Source organism: Centrocercus urophasianus, unplaced genomic scaffold (assembly GCF_019232065.1).
Source record: "Centrocercus urophasianus isolate 14NV4802_14NV808 unplaced genomic scaffold, USGS_Curo_1.0 seq_15, whole genome shotgun sequence".
In the NCBI taxonomy this organism is placed as follows: domain Eukaryota; kingdom Metazoa; phylum Chordata; class Aves; order Galliformes; family Phasianidae; genus Centrocercus; species Centrocercus urophasianus.
The window spans coordinates 5,160,865-5,177,971 of NW_024884697.1; the positions used below are offsets into that span (position 1 = coordinate 5,160,865).

At 41.5% G+C, this 17,107-nt stretch overlaps 1 protein-coding gene across 7 annotated transcripts; it reads left to right on the forward strand.

Annotated features, from left to right (window-relative positions):
• Positions 1 to 720: 720 nt before the first annotated feature.
• Positions 721 to 16,391, forward strand: SEC61A2 (SEC61 translocon subunit alpha 2). 7 transcript variants are annotated; one of them, XM_042815571.1, is made up of 13 exons: positions 778 to 798; positions 2,500 to 2,567; positions 5,275 to 5,415; positions 6,328 to 6,393; positions 8,081 to 8,159; positions 10,234 to 10,365; positions 10,513 to 10,622; positions 11,215 to 11,368; positions 12,245 to 12,405; positions 13,746 to 13,943; positions 14,169 to 14,360; positions 14,515 to 14,591; positions 15,294 to 16,391. In XM_042815571.1, the coding sequence occupies exons 5-13, from the start codon at positions 8,099 to 8,101 to the stop codon at positions 15,478 to 15,480; spliced, it is 1,272 nt and encodes a 423-aa protein (XP_042671505.1). In that variant the 5' UTR covers positions 778 to 798; positions 2,500 to 2,567; positions 5,275 to 5,415; positions 6,328 to 6,393; positions 8,081 to 8,098; the 3' UTR covers positions 15,481 to 16,391. The 7 variants fall into 7 exon arrangements, with proteins under 7 accessions (XP_042671502.1, XP_042671505.1, XP_042671507.1 ...); XM_042815573.1 differs by having other exon boundaries at positions 784 to 798; positions 5,336 to 5,415; XM_042815568.1 differs by lacking the exon at positions 5,275 to 5,415 and having other exon boundaries at positions 721 to 798.
• The last annotated feature ends 716 nt before the right edge of the window (positions 16,392 to 17,107 follow it).

The following is a 17,107-nucleotide window of genomic DNA, read 5'->3' on the forward strand; positions in this document are numbered from 1 at the left end:
GGTCTTATTGCTCTCTACAACTGCCTGAAAGGAGGTCGTGGTGAGGGGGGGCCGGCCTTTGCTCCTAGGTATCAGTAGTAGGATGAGAGGCTATAGCTTCAAGTTGTGCCAGGGGAGATTCAGGTTGGATACTGGAACAATTTCTTCCCGGGATGAGTGGTGAGGCATTGGACAGGCTGCCCAGGGACGTGGTGGAGTCACTGCTCCTGAAGATGCTCAAGAAAAGGATGGATGTGGCAATGAGGGATGTAAGGTAGGGGGGACATTGGTGGTAGTGGACGGTTGGACTCAGCGTTCTTGGAGCTTTCTTCCAGCCTTTCTGATTCTAGGATTCTATGACTCTGTGATTCACAGGCACGGCGGGGGTGGGTTGGGGTTGGACTGGATGATCTTGGAGTTCTTTCAAACTGTTCATGCTGCTGTCATTTATCAGAAAACTCAGGAAACCACAGGTGAGCCTAACTGCCACAGGGTAACTCGGGACCGCTTGTGAAATTCCGACTATACAAACTGGATAAAAAAAAAAGCCTTGTTTAAGCGATTTCAGCTGAGGGAAGCTATTGAATAAAACCGTTCAGAGCGATTGTGGCAACGCATCCGCGAAACGGAATTCTCGCGGACTTCCACCCAGCCCAGGGAGCGGCGGCAAGACACCAGGCAGCGAGCAGAGGCGGCCGCAGCGACGCCTGCGCGGGCTTCTGCGCGCCGCGTCACGTGACGGCGGCGGAGGGAACGCGGTGGGGGAGGGGAGCGGCGCTGACAGCGGTGAGGCAGCGGCCGGCCCCGCCGCCATGGGCAGTGAGTACGGCAGCGCGGGCGGCCGCAGCGATGGGAGGACGCGGCCCGGAGGGGGGCGGTGGGGGAGCGAAGGGCGGCGAGGCGGCCACCTCACGGCTCGGCGGCGGGTCGCGTCCAGCTTCTCGGGTCGGACGTGGCGCCTTGGCCGGCTCCTGCGGGACACGGGGAGCCGTGTGAGGGGCGGTCGGTGCGGGAGGAGCCGGGCGCGGCGGTGTGCGCGGGGATCGGCGCGGCGTTTCCACACGCGGCGCGGTGCGGGGCGCGGATCTGTGAGGGGAACCGCGGCTGGCGGCTGTGGAGAGCCGCGCGTAGCGGGCTGGGAGCGCTGCGGGAGGTTTGGCAGGGAAACCGCCCGCCCCGAGCTTTGGGTTGTTGGGGTTTTCGTAGCAAAGAGCCGAGGCTGCTGAGCCGTGCCGCGGTTTTAACGGAGAAACTGCGGAGGGAGTTGTAGAAGTTAAATCCCGAAAACTTCGGTCGAAATACGTGTTGCAGCGATTTGAAGGTATCTGAAGATATGTCAGTGATTTTTTTTTTCCCGTCATCGAAATAGATGCGTAATGCCTATTATTTCCTAGGTAGGTGCATCCATTGCTTCTGTGCTTGACAGAAGCGCTGGGTCGGGTATTTTTAGGTGGGATGTGATTCAGTTCACTGCTGCATCGCAGGTGATTCTGGCCGTGGAACAAAGGATGGGCCAATCTCTTGAAAATTCTTTTCCACGTTTCCAAGGCTTGAAAAGTGAGATGCTAATGAGTTGTAACAAGGCTACGTGCAAGGCGTTGCATTTGGGTCGGGCAGTTCCAGTCAGGGGTGCAGAGCGGGAGAAGAGAGCATTGAGAGCAGCTCTGTGGAGTTGGGTTTGGGGTTCAGGTGGATGAGAAGGTGGATGTGAGCCAGCAGACTGCTCTTGCAGCCCAGAAGGCCAACTGTATTCTGGGCTGCAGCAGAAGAGAGGTGATAGCAGGGAGAGGGAGGGGATTGCCCCCCTCTGCTCTGCCCTTCTGAGGCCCCACCTGCAGTGCTGCACCCAGGTCTGGACCTCAGGAAAGGTGTGGAGCTTTTGGAATAGGTCCATAGGAGGGCAGACAAAGATGTTCAGAGGGCTGAACATCTTCTGTCAAGAATGGCTGAGGAAGCTTGGGTTGTTCTACTTGGAGAAGGCTTGGGGGAGACCTGGTAGCCTTCTGGTACATAAAGGGAGCTTATAAGCAGAAGGGAGATAAAATTTCTATACAGTCTGGTAGTGATAGGACCGAGGATTTCAATTAAAAGAGGAGAGATTTAGTTTAGATGTTGGGGGAAATTTTTCACTCAGAGGTGAGGCACTGGCACAGGCTGTCCAAAGAGGCTGTGGATGCCCCATCCCTGGAGGTGTGCAGGGCCAGGCTGGATGGGGCCGTGGGCAGCCAGTGGGTGACAACCCTGCCTGTGGCAGAGGCCTGGAACTGGATGATCTTTGAAGTCCCTTCTAAGCTAAATCATTTGTGCTTCATGTTCATTTTTCACTTCCTTCAAGAAATGCATTACTTCTCTGCATCAACACTCTGCTTCTCAGAGTGTTGATGAAGTAATTCACCTGTAGTGTTCTTACGCTTTATTTTTTTCCTTAGAAGATATATGAAGTATGAAGCTTTATAAATCATACAAGTGCAGTAGAATATTTTCTTCTTACTCCTTTTTTGTTCATTTTTTCTACAACAGTTAAATTTTTAGAAGTTATTAAGCCATTCTGTGCAGTTTTACCTGAAATCCAGAAGCCAGAAAGAAAGGTGAGTGCTACATTGTGTTTTTACCTTAATGTGTTCTCAGATAAGAGAATAATGCGTTCAACTCCACACCACAATACAGATGCAGATAGTGGGCCCTAAGGTAGGGCATATCCTTTGGGAGAAAGGAAATCCACATTAAGGTAAAAGGTTATCATCATAATGAATTCCTGACAGCCTTCTGGCAAATCAAGTTCTTCCATATGCTAATGGTACTAACTCAGTTTGGTTTTTAAATGTCTTATCTCTGGACTGAATTTATTGTATTCAGTTCCTTATAACTACATCAATGTTAACATACCACAACGGAATTTTCAGGCTTTTTTTCCTGTGGATTTTTTCCCTCAAAATAGTTTTTCCTCCAAAGCCGTTTTTCCACTTGATGAGGTGGTTTGTGACGAGGTTCACATAACCTACTAGCTGTGATGCTTCTCTCTGTTCTGAGACCAATGAAATGAGTTCATTTACACCTGACCTATCCCTGTAGCCCTAGAACCCATTTCTTTGCCTGTTTTCTAGATTAAAAATATTTAATTTCTGTAGATAGGAAGAGACTGTCCCTGTCAAAAATAATAATAATAGTGAAAATAAGCTTTTTTACTAATACTCAAACAGTCATGTATCACCTAGCTGATAAAGATTCGAATTAGAGTAGCAAATTTATGGAATTTTCATGCCAGCCACACTAGAAAATAAGAGGTAAATACTGATTTTTTTATTGTTAGAAAGAAATCCATACCTGTGAGCATGGTACCATCCTGGAGAATATTCTCACACTGTTGAGAGATTCCTGAGGGTTAGGTCTGGATGCAGAGATGATTTTTCTGGTAGCCACGTGCTGGCTTGAATGGAAAAGATACGGTAAAAACTGCAGATTGTCCCCTTCTGGGACTTATTTCTAAGAAGGTTGATCCCTTGGCTCTTTGCCTTATCTGCCATTCCAAGTTGTCTTTCCCTCTCGGGACAGATCTTCAGGCAAGTGATACCACTCAGACAAAGGCTTCTTGAGTCTCCAGAGCCAGACCTTGTGCAAAGATTGAGATGCACCTGATCGAGTGGAAGATAACCCACTGTGTTTCTGCAGCTTTCAACTTCAGTACAATCTTCTTGTGTTTGTTTATGGCATATTTTTGAATGAGTTTGTTACATCCATCTGTCCCATTTCTTGTATTGAAGTGGGGTTGATGAGACAGCTGAGACAAATCTACAGATACTGAAGTTTCCGTAAAGCTCTGCAGCAGTTGTGATTTTCTCTTGGTTTCTTCCTTTCTCTGAGGAAGGAAAGAGTAGGAGGAGAGACATGGTTTGTCAGCGTCCTCCATCAGCTGGTGAAGGATGCCCAGAGCAGTTGTTGTCCTTGCTACTTGGGTCATTTTGTCTCTTTTGCTATCTAGGTCACTGGCTAAGCAGTGATTGTCTGTTGCCAGCTTTGTACAAATTTGAAGTGAAGGATATACTTGGGAACGTCCTTCCCAAGACTGAAGAGTATTTTGACCATTTTACTTAATGTTCCTTGCTTATGTATAGTCTATCAAGCGACTTAGGCTGTTCTGTTTAACAAGTCTTTTGTATTTATTGTTTTCTTGCAAGCTGTCACTGGCAGGCATCATTAGTAATTATTTTAGTGGGCTGGTTAAGGCTGGGACAAGAAACAAAGATAACGAACTAGAAAAAAAAATCTCTAAGCTTAAGTTCAGTGATTGTTGATTGTGCAGAGAGCATGAAGTTTTCATTCAGGTGGGCTCTCATTGGACCTTTTCCCATTATTTTTGATGAAGGAAGTGGGCTTTTTCTGTCACTAGGGAGTGTTGCTTTTGTCATTTAGAGATGTTGGCTGACAGAAGCAAGTGTTGCTTTTTTGCAGTTGTTATGTTTGTTCATGCTGCACGCACAGATCTCTCAGCTACTTCACAGACATGAAGTAGAACACAGTGTTCAGAACACCAGGATGATGGGGCTCACGTCCATTTATCTTTATGAGCTGTAAGTGAGAAAAATACCAAAAGAAGAAAATGTCCAGTAGGATCTGATCAGACGGTGAAATGCACACTTTCTGTGCTCGTTGTTGTTTGTGGCTGGAATATTTTGGTACCAGTTGGTATTTTGCTGCTTTTTGCATATGGATTCGAGTGCCTCCTTTTTCTTTTCTCTTTTTTGTTTCTTTGAATCACAGAGACCATTCCCTGTGAACCAAGTGTGATTTGGGTGTTGCAGGATTTCTCTAATGCTCACTTTAATTGACTTGAGGGCCAGGGTAGTTGAGGAGACTGATACCCCAGAAGCTAATGTTAAGCTTTGGGCTGCAGAAACTGTTCTGCTCAACATTTTTCTTTTTTAAAGCCTGTACTTTAAATCTGAACAATGAAATTGAAACAGCGCTTGGCAAAGTGGGTCAGCACTTCATAAAATCTAAGACAAGACGCTGGATTTATTTGCTGCTGTCACTTTTTCTTTTTTTAACTTTGTACTGTATGTATTTTTAGCATCTGTCCTCTTTTAGAAGTGAGTCTGTATCAGTAAATACATTAAATTACTGGAACTACTTTGCCTCAAATTAAGTGTATGCTTTCACTTACAAAGTTGCAGACTAATTCTGAATTCCTTTTGTCTGGGGAGTTGTCCTGCTGCCTCAGTTTACAGATTCTTGTTTGGGGGTGTTCAGGGCCTATAAAACTAGCCACTAACCTTTTCTCTTGTTACTTCTCTACAGGCAGCATCAGTGGTTGGAAGCAGAAATGTGTTACTTACACTGTATCTGTTTTGTGTGTCAGTTCATGTCTCATTTTAGTAGCTGCTGTGCTCTTGTCTGCAGTGAACACACATCCCAGTGTTTACAGTCCGTGGAGGAGAGGTGGGAACTTGGACGTAGCACTGCAACAGGGCTCTCTCTTGGTCTCTTCCAGTGCTTTTCTTTCTGTCTCAGGCTTTCAGTACTTTTCTCTTTTCTCTCTTTCAAATTTAAACCTCATGGTTCTTCTTTTGTGGAACTAGTTGCAGCATTCTGCCTCAAATCATGGACTCGTATCATAGAATCATAGAGTGGTTTGTGTGTTGTGACCACGGGGATCTCTTAATGTACTACTGACTGATGATCATTGATCTGTCAATCTTTTAAAAGTAATACCTAATGTACATCCATAGAAATACTTCGGAGGGGGAAAAAGCCCTCTAAAATTTGTAGTCTGTTTCCATTAACATAATGGTGAATCTAAGCTTCCTGCAACAACTTTTGAAGAACTTCTTTCACTGCTCTGATTTCTAATCCAAAACTCATGGTTCTTCTGTTTTTTAATCACTTGCCTTTAGCAGTTAAGTCTCTAAAAACTTTACAGCACTTGAGCAACTCGAGCCTTAAAAAACAGTGCTGTCAATCTGTTGAAGCCCAGAGATAAAATCACAGCAGATGAGGATTTTTGCATTAGTATTTCATGTTTGTTCTGATATGTCCACATTTAGCCATGCTGTTGTTTTTTGGTAAATATTCACTGTGTTAGGATGCTATATATAAAACGTGTTCTACTGTCTGAGTGCCAGGCACACTGCCAGATCCCATGCAAGCTGTCTTTGAATACATAGAAGCCCATGGCTGTCACTCTAAAAAATCTGAAATCATATTAAAAATAATTCCTGATGAGAAATGTTGCCGTCTGGCTCAGTATCTTTCACATTTAGTTCCAAACAATACAGCATCTAGCTCTAGTGTGAAGTAGAGTGAAAATACCGAATGCAATTAACTCAGTAATATCTATAATTGGTTCTGTAGATCCAGTTCAGAGAGAAGGTGCTATGGACAGCCATCACTCTCTTCATTTTCTTAGTATGCTGTCAGGTATGTATGGATGTATTCTGTGTTTCAGAAAGGGTGTGTTCTGTATGTAAAATGCTGAACGTGTGAGAATTTCTCATTTTGTGTTTTAATTGCTAATGAATGAAGACTGTGTATGCAAAATAATCTTTATTATTCATGTATATGTTTTCAGAAATTAATACGTTGCTGTTATGATGTGAGCTGTCCTATGAAACAGTGATACTGACTGCAGGATAAACAGCAAAGCAAATATTCATTGAGTAGCCCAAGCAAGCCGAGCAGTTTTATGCATTCTTTAGCCTCTGTTCATAGCTAAATTTGAAGTTCAGCTTTGAAGTTCACTGCTTTGAACAATCAGTAATGAGATTGAACAGAAATGACTTTTTTTACCTGATCCTTCTTGGGCGAACTAAAAGATTGCAGAGATTGTGGGCAGATGTTTGTCCTGAGGTGTTTAAGTTCACATTTAGAATGTGGCTTTTTGAATATATTGATGAGGATACTACCTGCCCCCAAGGTCTTTGTAAAAGTTTATGGTTGCATTCATTCATAGTTGCAGGAGTTCCTGGAAACCCTAGAAACTAGGGTTATAAACACATAGTATTGTTAGTTGAATATTCAGATACTGCAGAAACTGAAAGTCCATGCATTACTTTATTTATTTTAGCACTTTTGGACCCTCCAGATTCTTTAAAATGAAGCAGGCATCTTCAACCTTAGGCATTTTATGTTCTGTTTTATTTATTTATTGACTTGAACTAAGCCATTGCAGTCAGATTCTGTAGCAGCAGTTTAATAATTTGTATGTTTACAACTGAAGGGCTGTTGAAAGGCCCAAACCTGTCTGTTTTTCAGAGGATGTGGGAATGATACCAGAGATAGAAGAGTGTGGATTTTATTTGTGTTTCTTAGCTGCTATATATATGCATAATTAAGGATTTGAATCTGTACAGAAGATGATGGTAGCTAATTGAAAATAGTTAGCATAATAGCAGAGTTTTCAGGAAATAATCTAAAGGATTGCCTGGGCCTTATTTTGTGATTGAGTTTTAAAGAACTCAAAGTCCTTCAGTGCTGACATATGGAAAATTGATGTCTTTTTTCAGTATAAACAGTGTAAAGCTCCATATAGGATGCTTTAAAACATTCCCAACTGTAGAGTTGGTATTCAGAGTTGATGGAGGAAAATATTTATGTTGGAATTTATGCTTCATCTTTAATTTGTTCTACAAAGGAATTTTGTATAGGGCTGTTTAAAATCAAAACAAAACAACCCTGCTTTCTTACGTCTTCTCAAAGATGTTTGGCTACAGTTTGTTCTACTGCAAAAATTGTGGTGAAATAAGTACTGGAGTATCAGTATTTCATAAGCAGTGGAATATCATGGTGGGGGGGGTAGAAAGCTCTGTTCTCTTAATCATTTTTGGTATCTGACCTATTTATTTTGTGTTTCTTTCCTTGGATATTTTTCCAGGGCTAAGGTACTCTATGGCTGCTTATGGCAACCACTCACATCTTCATCTGCAGTAATCTGGCCAGTGCTTGTCACTTAACACTGTTGTGTGGTCTGGTTCAATTTAAAAACCAGAAGATGGTTGGATTTCATTATACTGAACAGTGTAGCAGTTGAATCATTACGAGTTAAGGTTCTTAGATTAATGTAAGCTCTTTTCATGTATCTGTTTAATATTGCTCTGTGCTTTGGCAGATACCTTTATTTGGAATCATGTCATCAGATTCAGCAGATCCTTTCTACTGGATGCGAGTCATTCTTGCATCAAACAGAGGTTAGTAAATTCTTTCTTTTCTCTTCTTTTTATGGGTACAAACAGACTGTGAGGAAAAACGATTGGGTGTAAAATTTCACAAAGCCCAGCTGTCGTGTTGAAACACCGTGATGTGATGTGATGTGATGTGATGTGATGTGATGTGATGTGATGAATGATACCTGAGGTGGATTTTGTCTTAGGAATGGAAGTGCCTTTGATGCTCAAATGAGATGCATCTTGATTCTCAACTTCCAGGCTGGTTCTGTATCCTACTGTAAAGCAATCTTTTTCTGATTATATGTGAAACATTGGGTCTTTTCTCCTCTTAATTATGAAGGAAAATACTTTGTGTGTGCAAGTTGGTTATACCTCATAACACTTCTGCAGCATTACAGGTAGTAATTGTGGTAGTAATTATGTAGGTTGGAAAGCTAAGGGCAGAAATGATTAAGCTTACTTTGTAGCAAACCCGAAGTAGTTTACTGTAGAAAGGACAAATGGAGCCCAAAATAATGTGTAAAAGTATTAAACTAATGCTGGAACTCAGGATTTTAAGATTCCATGACTTGTCTTACATGACTCTAAGTAAGGTTACTGACCTCATCTGTACCTTGGCAAAGTGGCTGGAAGTGAGAGAAGCAATGGGACCTGTAATGTGAAGGAACTGTTTAGGAAAGGCAAACGTCACAGCAGTGAAGATAATTACATTACATTGCACCAAGCAGTGGCACAGGTTGCCAGCAGCAGTTTCTGAGCAAATTGCTCAGTGTGTGCAGGAAAAGGGAATTAAAGCATGATATTTCCTGCAGAGGAGTCCCTTTAAATTGAATGTGAGGGTAGATAAGCTTCTTGTGTGATTATCTGTTATATACCATTTCTGCTTCCTTTGACCTTTCACACAGCCATGTCGGCCATGCTTCCCCTTTCACTGGTTCTTCTTGACACTTTGCAAGTCTCTTGTGGCTAAATACTGTTTTCTTAATAATAATCATGGTCATTTTAGGATGGAACACTGCTGTGCTACAGGTGAGAGCAGAATTGCTCTTAAGTTCGCAGAGTTCTAAGGAATTTTGCACTGATTCTCATTTTTATCTCTCTGATGAGTATTGTGACAATGTCAGAATAAAATGCGTTTATGAGTGAATTTAATTGCTTTGGGTAAATTCAGTTCTGCTCTCATACCACTTTATAGTATAATTCAAGCAGATATCAGCAGTTCAACAACATCTTGCAGAGAATATATCTGCATAGAGCACGTGGTGGTGGTTCTGTTGTTGTACGCGGAGTGCTTGATGCCCAGCTGTTATTACATTGAATGAAAGGCTGGGGGAAAAAGAAGGCAGGTTTTCTGGAAAATGAACCTATGTGCTGCAGAAGTAGTGTTTTATGAAGTTGTGTCTTCCTGTTGTATGCATTTGAAAGTTGTTAGCTTGGTGAACATTGTGCCAGTAGGTGAGATGGCAGAGTAGAACATCTTAACGATGTGTTTGTTTCATTAAGTCCTAAACTTCAGTGCTCTCATCTATAGAGTTTGTGGTTTGGAGATTGGTGTTATCAAGCACTGTGGATCTACAGCATCTTGTGGTCTTCACAATTAAACTGAACAAAATATGGGAGTTGAAGCAGTAGAAGATGCTTCTGGTAGAGGTTTCTTGGTACGGTACGCCAAAAAGCTGACTGTGTAAAGCACTGAGGTTCTGTGTGTGCTTACCTGCAGTGCCCACATTGTACCACAAAGGTACATAAAGTGAAAAGCCACCTTGGTTTGCCTTAGATATCACAGATTTTTACACAGCCCCCTTCTGTGAGCTGATAATGGGCTTTGTTGAGAGTATGCCTGTACTGAAATATACATTTCAAAAGCTGTGGAAAAACGTTCTTTAGCTAAAATCTTTTAACAGGCCTAATATCCTCAGCATATAATCCTTTAGGAATCAGAGAATCAAAGAATGGCCCGGTTGAAAAGGAGCACAGTGATCATCTAGTTCAAATCTCCTGCTGCGTGCAGGGTTGCCAACCACCAGACCAGGCTGCCCAGAGCCACATCCAGCCTGGAAGATCTTTAATTGCATCTGTATTTTCTTCCTGGTAGGTACGTTGATGGAATTGGGTATCTCTCCCATTGTGACCTCTGGTTTGATCATGCAGCTGCTAGCTGGAGCAAAGATCATTGAAGTCGGTGATACACCGAAAGACAGAGCCTTGTTCAATGGAGCTCAGAAACGTAAGCACTGTTCTGATTCAAGTTATTGAACACAGTTTTATTCAGGGGAAACCAGTCCGCTTCAGAGACACGGAGCGTGAATTTCATTGATAGGTGAATTCAGGAAATTTGTCATTTAATAAAGATTTTCTTCTTGTCCTGTTGCAGTATTTGGGATGATTATTACCATTGGGCAAGCCATCGTCTATGTTATGACTGGAATGTATGGAGATCCTGCTGAAATGGGTGCTGGCATTTGCCTTCTCATTATAATTCAGGTTTGTAGTGAGCTATTCTTTGTGTAATTAAAACTGATTAGATGTAGTATGGTTGGAAGGAAAAAATCCTTCTGTGTTCTGGTTGCCTTTATTTTAATGCTGCGAAGCAACATCCTTCATATCTATCTGTCTACATATGAGAAATTCTAAATCTTCCTTAAAGGAAGAGAAAGTTGGGATAATTAGTATCATAAATATTTCAGATAGGGACTAGCTGCTTCATTTCAAATATGGGAATTTTGCAAGCAGTAGCTGCTGTTCGGTGCCACAGAGGACTTCTCACTAAAGACTCTAAATTCAACTTTGAGGCATTATCCTGTAGAGCAAATCAGTAAATGCACAAATGTAAACACTTCAAAAGAAATAAATACTTACTGTGTAATCTGTTTGCTTGCACCGGTGTTGAAAAGTCGCAGAGGTTTTTGGCAGGTGTGATGTGCATGTGAGGGGGCAGAAATCTGGATGAATGATACTTCAATTAAAAACTTAATGAGCTCTCTCCAACATGATGAAAATACTGAAACGAGATTAATATGCAATTCCTGACTTGATTTATTCTTGTTTCTGCTCAGTTCTTTTTCTTTTCCCGCAGCTATTTGTTGCTGGCTTGATTGTGCTGCTGTTAGATGAGTTGCTGCAGAAAGGTTATGGGTTGGGATCTGGTATTTCCCTCTTTATTGCTACCAATATCTGTGAAACCATTGTCTGGAAGGCGTTTAGTCCCACTACCATCAACACTGGCAGAGGTACCTGTGCTATTACAATTAGTTATGATGTGTTTCTGTGGATGTCTGCTGTATGTACACTTGATCAGGTGTGCATCAGATGGATTTTGAAAAGATGTTTTAGTGTGTGATGGTTAGCTTGTAAAATCCATTGTCTAACATTGAAGAGGGAAATGTTTAACTCGCACAAAGGTAAATTACCTGCATGTTTGCTTTTATTGATTTGAATTGCAGTAGCTGAAATGGGAGCTACAGCCCCTTGATGGAAAACTTCTGATTTCCAAACTGAAATAACCTTGTTTTAGCACACCTCAATCTGTAGAAATTGGGGTGTTTAAATTCTGCTTGTTTGGGGGAGTTCTTTATAACCCAGCTGTTTTTGTGGCTGTAGGTTACTGTTGCAGTTGGAGCTTCCCAGTAAATTTAAGGTTGATTGTTTCTTCAGGGACTGCCATTCCTCAGCCAATGTTTGGTTGTGCTGAGACTGTAAATACCAAGCTAAGATGCATCCTGTGTTTGCATCTTGAAGTTAACTCATTTAATGCATGTGTGCTAAGCCAGGATTTTAGTTTGCTCTCATCGTTACCAAACTTGGAGTTTTTCTGTCTGCTGTGGTTTTTTGCTACTTTTTTGAAGTTATTTTTTTCCCCTTTAGTTTTCTTTTTTTTTTTTTTTTTTCCTCCTTCTGATCTTCCTCTTACACCCAGAAAAGACTCCCAGCCTGTGAGTTAAGGCAGCATGCTGTGGTGATGCATCTGTAACAGGACGGACATCGTGTTGCATCTTATTTTGTACCTGTCACTTTGAAAAAATCCTGAAGAAAGATGTGATGGTCTTTTAAAAACTCTGTTATTAATTGACAGTTTCAAGTCTCTTCTGTTGTTCTGCTTTCTCCAGGAACAGAGTTTGAAGGTGCTGTGATTGCATTGTTTCATCTTCTGGCTACGCGAACCGACAAAGTCCGCGCCTTGCGGGAGGCTTTTTACCGACAGAATTTGCCCAACCTCATGAATTTGATTGCTACAGTGTTTGTATTTGCTGTAGTCATCTATTTTCAGGTAAAAAGAGAAATTTCTCGTGGTAGCTGTGAAACTGTATTGGTAGATGGGCATGGACTCCTGGTAATGTGGTCATTGCAAAAAGAAATCGCCAGAGTAGAAAAATGAAGTATCTGATCTTGAGATCTTGTTCTCAACTCTTTGAAAGGGTTGATAACTGCAGGACAAGGGGAAATGGCTTTAAGTTAAGGAGGAGGGAAGATTTAGGTTGGATGTCGGGGGAAGCTCTTTACTATGAGAGTGGTGAGGTGCTGGAACAGGCTGCCCAGAGAGGCTGTGGATGCCCCATCCCTGGAGGTGTTCAAGGCCAGGTTGGATGGGGCCCTGGGCAGCCTGGTCTGGTATTAAATGGGGAGGTTGGTGGCCCTGCCGGTGGGGGGGGGGGGTTGGAGATTCGTGATCCTTGAGGATCCTTGATCCCTTCCAACCCTTCTGTGATTCAGAGTAAGGAGCTCTTACTTATTCTTAGTTTGAATAGTGTTTCTTCAGTAACATAACCCTGTGGCATTGCAGCTGTTCAGTGTTATGGACACATATGCTTGTACTCAGGCAGTGATGTCATCTCACTTTCCACTAAACACCACACGCACTATTTGGGTATTTTTACTGAAAGTGGATTATGAAACTGCTCTGGTTCTATCATACAATTAATATACTTCATATTTGAAGTTGAGTTTAAAAAGAAAATACTACTTTTGAACAGAGCTGAAGAACCAAATACAGATTTGTTCTAGAAAACAAGTGTAATTAATGCATGGCTTTTTGTTCCCTTTTCCCCCTTGATTTTTCATTAGATCCTTAGCTGGGGTTTGTCTTTAAACTTGAGTATTTCCTAAAGTGGACATTAAAGGAGACCTGCATATTGGACTGTAGTGTTTTGTTTGTGTATCTAACCATGCATCTTTAAAGCAGTTCAGACTGAGTGGAAGCAAAAAAACTTGAATTCTCTGGTTTTCAAATTTCTTGAGCATACTGGGATAGGAGCCTGCCCCAAAAAGGACTTAGAGACATGGCAGGTCTGCTGATACTTATCAGTTAAGTTAAAAGCCATTACATAGTTTCATCAAACCAAATGTTATAAATTGTTATTTTAGAGAAATGTTACTTACAAACCTTCTCTCTTATTTGCTATAGAAAGAATGTAAAACATCCAAGCAGTAACACTTACAAATCCTTAAAGTCTGCCCTTCAGTCTGTAGCAAGAAGCCTTGGAGCTTTACTGTCCCAGACTTTGCACTCCTTGTTTATCTAACAAATATCCTCAGGAGTAACTTGTAGGCATACTAGGAAGCATTTCTTTCTCAGAAATGAATTTGGTGTGTTTGTGTTCTTTCTTGTAGGGCTTTCGTGTTGATTTGCCCATCAAGTCTGCCCGGTACCGAGGGCAGTACAGTAGCTACCCGATCAAGCTCTTCTACACCTCCAACATTCCCATCATTCTGCAGTCTGCCTTAGTTTCAAACCTCTATGTTATTTCCCAGATGTTGTCTGTTCGTTTTAGTGGCAACTTCTTGGTGAACTTATTAGGACAGTGGGCAGTAAGTACCTTAATCACCTTTTTAAAAAAGAATATATAAGTATATATATGTTACTTTATTGTGAAACTCAAGTATTTAACCAGCGGAAGACTGGAGTACTTAATTTCTGACAATTGTATGGCAAAGTGGCTTTTGGAATGTTGATGAGGAATTCCTCTATAAATGCAGGATTAGAATGTGAGAGGTCTGTGAGAAACACCTGCTTGTCTTCTTCCTCTTCTGTAGGATGTGAGTGGCGGTGGCCCTGCTCGTTCTTACCCTGTTGGTGGTCTGTGCTACTACTTGTCCCCTCCAGAATCCATGGGTGCAATATTTGAGGATCCTGTCCATGTAATCGTTTACATAATTTTTATGTTGGGCTCCTGCGCTTTTTTCTCGAAGACTTGGATTGAAGTGTCTGGTTCATCAGCAAAAGATGTAGGTGTTCTGATAAATCTGCCTAATGACTGTATTTTCAAACACTGCCTCTGATTTAGAACTGACTGATCCTTACTGATCAGTTATTACTGTGACTAAGTATCAGATGACTGTGGAAGAACTGCAGCAATTTCCTCAAATTATGTTTCTGCAGGTTGCCAAGCAACTCAAGGAACAGCAAATGGTGATGAGAGGCCACAGGGATACTTCAATGGTTCATGAGCTTAACAGGTAAGAAAATGCTGACTTTCAGTTGTGCTGCTCTACTGGGCAATGGAGAGTACTGGGAAGGTGTCAACGAGAACAAACGTTCTTGGAAAAATCTAGCTTGTTTCTGCTACAGATGTCAAGATATTGCTCTCGTTAAGCTGTCTTTCTCTGGAATGCAAAAGGTGCATATAGGATTAATGAAGAGATTAACGTAAGGTGTCTTTTGCGTAAGCAGAATAACAAAGGAATTTGGGTTCAGTCTCTTCTCTGTTTTTAAAAGGAAGACACCATCACTTTTACAGGTGTCTAATTTACCATTACTGAGCTAAAACAATGCTGCAAAAGTGGGCTTTTGTTCAGTGTGCAAAGCCTGAAGATCTGCATTGCTAGGCAGATTTATGCCTCTGTGTTTAAGCCAAATCTTAGTCTTGTGGAGGTTAAATAGCATGCATATATTTAAAAATAATAATAATAAATTGTTATCTCATGAATCAAAATCTTTACCAGTGATCAGTTGTTTATACAGCTTTCCTATCAGTGAATATTTGTTTTAATTTCTGTGTTGTTCAAATGTGGTTTAGAAACTTTTAAGAGTTAATGGTAGAGTTGCAGCTGCAGAGCTGAGCTTGTCTCTACATATTCTAGCTGGTTGTTTTAACAGTAGATATGCTTCTGAACTCTTGTATGAAAATGCATGATCATGAATGTATGTTTTGGTTCCAGGTATATCCCTACAGCAGCTGCGTTTGGTGGTTTGTGCATTGGTGCCCTTTCAGTTCTGGCTGACTTTCTAGGAGCCATTGGGTCGGGCACTGGCATTCTGCTTGCAGTCACCATTATTTATCAGTATTTTGAAATATTTGTAAAAGAACAGGCAGAAGTTGGAGGAGTAGGAGCGTTATTTTTCTAGATGTCCCAACATTTCATGTTTGTGGGAAAGGGAAAGTATTTTGACAACATGAGTCATTTAGTCCAACAATGCTATTTTCTTTTTACTTGTTTTCAAGTGCTACATGTCCCATTGCTGTAATGGGCCTTGAGCAATGCCTGCGTGCAGCATCAGTACCAGCTGCCTTAAGAATAAAGTTTACATTATCTTGTTTGAGTATATCTAATGTTGCCTGTAATGCTGGAAACCAATTCATCTACCTTGCTGTTCAGACACTACAGTGAGATGGTAAAATGTATCAGTTTGGCGCTGGTAAACATTTTTGCATACAGCATAAAAATGTTAAATTTATTTCCCCATCCTTAATAGGAAAAAAATTAATCTGAGTTCAGAATGCCACGTGCCAGTGTTCTCGAAAGAGTTGATTTGTAGCCTGTACCTTAATTTTTTTATACTTATTTAACTTGTATTTTGCCATCATTGAATTCAGCACTCCCTTCTCCTTGGTGGTGTCCCCACCCAGTCGCCTGCCCCTCAGCTCCAAGGCTGGACAAGCAAACATTTTACCAGAGACTGATACCCATCTCATCTGTGAACTGGTTTTGTGGTGGATTTGCTGCATTGCAAAGCCTGGGGCACGTCAATTCCTTGCCCTGGGCTTCCTATGAGACAGCATGGTACTGCTGTCATGCTGCCAAGCCAGCCCCGTAGTTTTGTTTTAAACATGTATTTGTGAAGACTGTGCCACTGAAACTTCATGTCCACTTTGCTTTTGTGAGTCTAAAGAACAAAGCCTGGTTCCTAAAGCGGTGTTCATAGAAGGGAAGGGGGGAACGTGAAGTTCCTACTGAAAACTTATTTATGTTGTTGCACTTTACAGTGGCAACGTAACAAGTGTAAACATTAGACAATAAACTTATTTAATTAAGCTCTCTCCTGTGTCTTACCTGTGCAAGATCCATAATTCACATGCAGTGATTTCACACTCACTGTGTTAGTGAGGCCGGTCTGGAAGGCTTCGCTCCTGTTTATCTTTTCTCTTGGAGTATATTTAAGGCTGCTGAAAGCTGATCTGAATTTTAAAAAGTGGTAATCTTAAGTCTTTGCCCCTTTAAAATCTTTTCTGTTAGTTGTAGTCAGTGGATTTTTCCCTTTTGGTTTCATATTTTGATTTTTTTTTTTTCAGCCTTAATTTGAAAGCACCTTTGTGGTGCTGTTTGTGAAAGTCAGAAAACCTTTCACAACATTTCTGCTTAATTTCTGAGTTAGGAAAAATCTTCCTAATTACGCATGTTCATCCAAGTATATTTCAGAGACAGTGTTTGATATTAGCACATGCTTATGGTGACTTTTAGTTTCTAACCTTTAAGCTGTGGTGGTTGTTTGGGTAATAAAAAGCAGGTGACTGCACTGAAGGTTTGCTGGGCAGGTAATTTACATAGAAGTGATTAGATTGAATTGAAGTGCAACCTAGCTGTGTGCATATATCCAAGGGAACTGGAGAACTGCAAGGCTCTTCTACTACTCTCTTACCTTAAACAGCATCACTTACCTGGCTCCATTCTAGTTCGCTCCGGTTTATGTTTTGTTACCATCACCAATGTTGTCAGTTTCTCTGTTTTCTTAGATTAAACAATGCTTGGATCCG